At 37.8% G+C, this 6000-nt stretch overlaps 1 protein-coding gene across 2 annotated transcripts in view; it reads right to left on the bottom strand.

Annotated features, from left to right (window-relative positions):
* Positions 1 to 6000, bottom strand: part of SLK (STE20 like kinase) — a 62796-nt gene continuing 56796 nt past the window's right edge. For both annotated transcript variants that reach the window (XM_082722602.1, XM_082722603.1), the window contains one exon: positions 1 to 3737. In XM_082722602.1, coding sequence (XP_082578728.1) covers positions 3591 to 3737 — 147 coding nt within the window. In that variant the 3' untranslated portion in view covers positions 1 to 3590. The remainder of the gene's footprint in view (positions 3738 to 6000) is intronic.

Raw genomic sequence — 6000 nt, 5'->3', positions numbered from 1 at the left:
TAGATTAAGAAATAACTTTATTTTTCATTTGTCAATCCCATGATTGAAAAGACATGTTGCTCCCAAATAGACAAGAGGCATAATAGGAAACAGAATTCTTCCTGAAAATTTAGCTCATGAAGTTATTATGCAAAAATCAGCAAAGAATCACCAAAAGCTGCAGCCAACATTTAAAACTGGTGTAACATTCTACTCAAGCTTAGCAGAAAATTTAAAGCCATGTCAAAACCATGTCAGCCACAGACTAGCAACAATAGCGGCATTAACTGTTGTGTGCCTTCAAGAAAAGCACTTAAAATATCTCATTTTCTATAAAAGATCATTTCCCCGAAAAGAAGTGATTTATTTCACTGGAAGACTCTCAGAACTGGTAAGTAACTCTCCTCCTCCACTCCAGTTCCAGGCTTTCCTTTAATCAACAATACCTAGAGCTCATCTTGGACAGAATTTGGCTTCTCAGAAGAGTCTTTGTCATTTAAGCACAGTGTGGAATGGGAGAAAGTGTGTAGTTACCAGGGAACTAACAGAGTACAAAAGACAGTCACTTCTGAACTCACTGATGCTCAAGAAATCAGAGACTCTCCATTAAAGAGGGTCTCATATGCCTGAGAGCTTTGTGCTTGAGGAAACACTACTTAGAGGTAGCTCTGGTTCTGGTTTATATTTAATTACAATTTGCTGTATCCTGTCACAGGAAAGTTCTAATATTTTCAACAAAGTATAAGCACTCAATTTCCTCTTTATCCCCACCGCCCCCCCTCCCCAGCTTCCCCACTGAAAAGGGTAGAAAAAAGCTTAATTGTGACTTCATAAAGAATAGCAGCTAATTCAGCAATTCACACCCAACTACGACTGACAGGACAAGGAAAGGCAACCTGGTGCGACCAACTCTGCGAGCTAGGCCTGCAGAAGTGCAGTGTGTGGCGTATCCACAGCACACAGGGAGAAGGGGAAGGCTGTAGTCAAGGCGCACACAGACAGTTTCTTTTACGCATTTCATAGCACATTCTGCCACTGCCAACAAAACCACCAAGTCAGGAATGGATCTGACTGTACTCTTTCAAAGAAGTCTGTGCCCCTCCCCAACTCCTCACCTACACTTCATGCAAGAACAAACAATCACTATTAAAAAAATAAAAACAAAAAAATCCCCAAATGATCACTATTATCTATTTGGATATAGGGTCCAACAAGAAGTGAGCAAGGTTGGGTTAGAACAGCATATTCTATAACAAAACACCTTCTTTGAAAAGATTTATGTAACTTTAAGCATTAAAATGTATGTTCCACCTCTACACATGTATCCTTTTGCAGTCCTGCCCCCACACGAATATGGTCGTATTTGAAAGAGAACACCTACATGAACACTGAATCTAAAAGGCAGTTTTAAGGGTTTTACAAGATTTGCTAACAAACTTACCAGAGTGTCAACCGTTCTACTCTGAGCCTCTTTTCTTTATTCAATACTCTCATGTCAAGTTGAAAGGAATAAAAAGAATCAAATATTCAGACCAAATTAATTATGTGCCACAAACTATTTAAGACACAGGATTATTCTTTAAAAGATACTGAATAAGTGTACACTACCTGAAATATTTTTTTATAAAGCCAATAAACTGAAAATTTCAACAGAGAGAATGGTATGAGAACCTTCCTCCTCTCTCCTTCTGCAAATAAATCATTAAATACATTGGGTAACATTATACTGTCATTTTTAGCATAATAATATAAACAATTTCCATGATCATCCTGAATATTACTTTATAAAGATATATACTTTAAAAGGCTTTCAAAACATTTTCAACCCAGCATTTGAGAATAAAGCATTAAAAGAGTTTTGTATACAGTAACACATTCAATGTGATAAGTGTATGAATTTACAATCATACATAATATATATATATATATATGTATATATATTTATATAAAAAACAATCTTGGCCAGAAGTTAAGGCTACCTACAAAGTTGTCCAAGAAATTATGCTTGTCAAAACAATTACAAAATTAAAATCACATGCATTTTCAAATCATCTAAATCACTGACAAAATAAGGTCCAGCATTCAAAGTTTTCAAATTAACTGCAAGAAAGTGCTACAGATATTTACATTTTCTTATGAATCAGTGTTCCCACAAAATTACACTTAAATTTTTCACCAGCCTCAAATGTCATATAAGTAAAAACTGAAAAGTTTGCAGTTTGGTACTTAGTACTCTTAAAAGTGAATAGGTTGAAAATGGCAAACAGCAAGCATCATTTACAAATGGGCCACCTCAGCCACCGAAGTACACTGCATAATACTGTCTGACCGGACTTGGGCTTGGAATTCTGAGTCACAAGAGGGACCAAGAGTGAACATTTCATTAATAATTACATGTATCAGCAACCACATGATATTCAGGCTTTTCCCACTCAAATTAAAGTAAATAATTTAAACATGAAACTAAATAAAACCAAAATACAAATGACTTTCTCTCAACAACAAAGTCATTTCTGACATTGCCTTAATATTTTATTTAAATCCTTTTTTGAATAAGAAAAAAGTATTCTGAACAAATGCCTCTTTTACAATAAATGTCAGAAAATTCATTTATAAGTGTAACTCAGAGCCTGAAGGCCTCAGGCAGAGTTTTCAAGGAACAAAATGTGCTAGGATGGAAGAGGTCACTCAACCAGCTCACGGATTATTGTAGGCAATAAGCTAGGACCCTAAGTCTATACTTCTTTCAATTTGGTGAGTGTTCTATTTCCAATTTCAGTATCTAAAAGCTACCTTTTTTAAATCTTTCCAACTCTGCACAACATATATTTTAGGTTGAAAATTTCTATCGAATGGTAATAGGAACAAGATTTAAAAAACAATAATGCTTAATGCTAAGGATATTTGTCCCTGTTGAATCAAAAAAGGAAATCGTACTTCAGACTCAACTGAAATTTAGTGTTTTAGGCACTATTTTAATAAAATTAGCACCCTTAATTATTAACTCATGACTAAATAGGTAATTACTTTAGACAAATTGTTTCAATAATGTTTCTTTTTTAAAAGTCTTTGCTATGTAAAGACAAAATAGACTTATTTATTCAATCGATATGGTATTTTGAGCAACTCATAGCTTTATCACTGAGAGCTGATTCACCAAAAGAAAGTTATTCCAACTTTCTACAGCAGAGTTGCAGCTATAGGATTTAGGCATCACTGAGAAGTCAGGCCAGGTAAAAAGATATTTACTAATACTCAATGGCCTAACAGCTTTTTAAAAAAATAATAATAACTTCAAATATCAATACTAACAGTTTTTCAGTTAACAGTGTCTAAAGAACACAATTTTTAAGATTAATATACAAAATCACCTTAGGGAATTACTGCAAGATGCCACTTTGCCAACATGGCCCAGCATCTGTCTGGGTTCCTTTCCCTTCATCTTTGCTAAACAAAACAAACAAACAAACAAACAAACAAACAAAAAACACCTAGAAGGTGAGGCGGGTGATTGTCTTCATAAGCTCTCTGATACAGATTGTGGCAGAAGATGAAGAGAACAGAATGACATATCTAAAAAGCCAAACCCAACCACAGAACGCTTCCTGTTGTTATGACCCAGTGGAATGCAAGCTAGGAATAGGATAGAACTTGGAAATCCGGCTCTGTGTTGATGGGTTAAGGCATTCAGACTCCCCAGTCATTTTAAAGAACACCTCCTGTTCCTGCAGTTTCCTGGCAAACTCTTCTTCCAGTGTCTTAAAAAGGAAGGGAAAAAGAAATGTGCTGGTATTACAAACAGAATTTACTCGGACAGCCAACAATAAAACTATTTGCTCAAATACTCTGTATCTTATCCTAAGGATAGGAAGACCTCTCCTAAAGAAGACCAGAGTGCTCAACTGTTAGATTAGGTTGTGCACAGCCTTAGGTTGAAGTCTCTGGCTCAGCCATACGAATGTGTAACTTGGATCAATGACTTAACTTCTCTCTATTACAGAATCATCCCGATCTTCTATTGTAAAACAGGGAGAGTATCACCTACCTCACAGGGTTGTTATGTAAGGATTAAATGTGATCGTGATATACGCAACACATACCAGACACTCAACAGATGGCTCCTACTATTAACTACTACCTTTCTTTCCCACATAGCAATTTCCATTTTCCTTTTTTTTTTTTTTTTTTTAAGATTTTATTTATTTGACAGACAGAGATCACAAGCAGGCAGAGAGGCAGGCAGAGAGAAGGGGAAGAAGGCTCCCTGCTGAGCAGAGAGCCCAATGCAGGGCTCGATCCCAGGACCCTGGGATCATGACCTGAGCCGAAGGCAGAGGCTTTAACCCACTGAGCTAACCCAGGCACGCCAGCACTTTCCATTTTCTGTATTTTATTTTGATTTTTGATGTGCATGTCTTTTCTTCTACACCGAACTTTAAGCTGTTTGAAAGTAAGCCCTAAGCCAGATCATCTTTACATCCCCATAATACAGAGTGTATATAGTAAGGGCTGGAGAAACAATTGGGGGATCAGTGATTTTGCAAACAAGTGACTCAGGGATACGTGCTGCTGCAAAGGCACAAAGCAGAGCAGAAGATGGAAAGAGACGGAACATTTCTCACAAGAGGTGAAACATAAGCTCAGTCTTAAGGAAAGAAAAGAATTTGACAGGATGCAGAAGGCATGCCAGACAGAGCGGCCTGAGACAATTCCTGCACACAGGCAGGAAACCACAGATGTGGTATGAGTAATGGTGATTATACCCAATACCAGAATATGAATAGGGAACAAAGCGGCTTGTGGGAGGTAACACTAGAAAGTTCGCTGGTGGCCAATGTATGGCAATATGACAGCCACAAAGTCAAACTGAAGCATTTCTATTTTATTTTGATAGAACTAAAGATTTATCAACACCACAATGCCAGTGCCAGAGATGTTCCTGAATATAAATACTCTGATGGCAGACGAGTAGGAAGAAAGGAAAATGAATCTGAGATCAGAAGGCTCATTAAGACATTACTGAACATTTTTAAGCAGCAGAATGATATTAATGGGAAAAAGAAATAACACAAAGAGAGTTAAAATTATTTGTCATCTCACTGAAATGAGATGTGATAGAAATGAAAGACAATTCAGGTTTTTAGACTGGATGTCAATTAAGAGGGCAGGGATGTTAAAAAAAAAAAAAAAAAGAGGGCAGGGATGTCAGGAAGCACACTGGTGCTGTGTGGGGACACGGGAACAAAGTGAGATGGGGATGACAGAGAAGGGCTGTTAAGTTCAGTGGTTTTTTTATTTGTCTGTTTTTAAGATTTTATTTATTTGAGAGAGAGAGAGAGAGAGAGCACAAGAGGGAAGAAGGTCAGAGGGAGAGGCAGACCTTACGGAGCTGGGAGCCTGATGTGGGTCTCAATTCCAGAACTCCAGGATCATGACCTGAGTCAAAGACAGTTGCTTAACCAACTGAGCCACCCAGGCGTCTTGCTTTTGTTTTTGTTTAAAGATTTTATTTATTTGACAGAGAAAGAGACACAGCGAGAGATGGAACACAAGCAGTGGGAGTGGGAGAAGGAGAAGCAGGCTTGCCGCAGAGTGGGAGCCCGATGTGGGGCTCTATCCCAGGACCCTGGGATCAGGACCTGAGGCGAAGGCAAGACGCCTAAATGACTAAGCCACCCAGCCGCCCCTGTTAAGTTCAGTTTTATCTCCACTGGGCTTACAATCTTTAGTCAATGTTCAATAGGTATGTATTGATCAGTACAATATGCCAGGAACTATTCTATAAGTTGATATATACCAGTGAACCAAGAAATAACACTCTTGCTTTCAAAGAGCATGCATTCTTGAGGGAAAAGACAGACCATAAATAAATGTGTCTGGTGGTGAAGAATGGTATGAAGGAAAACAAAGGTGAGGAGATAGGGACTGTCTGAAGTAGGCATGGAGGCTATTTCATATATAGTCATCAGAAAAAGGAATCTTCTGTGAGATGATGTTGGAATACAGGCCTGAATGAGGTAA

Source organism: Mustela nivalis (assembly GCF_964662115.1).
Source record: "Mustela nivalis genome assembly, chromosome: 2".
Classification (NCBI taxonomy): Eukaryota; Metazoa; Chordata; class Mammalia; order Carnivora; family Mustelidae; genus Mustela; species Mustela nivalis.
Note: the sequence above shows the minus strand (reverse complement) of the source record. Positions and strands in the feature narration are given on the sequence as shown.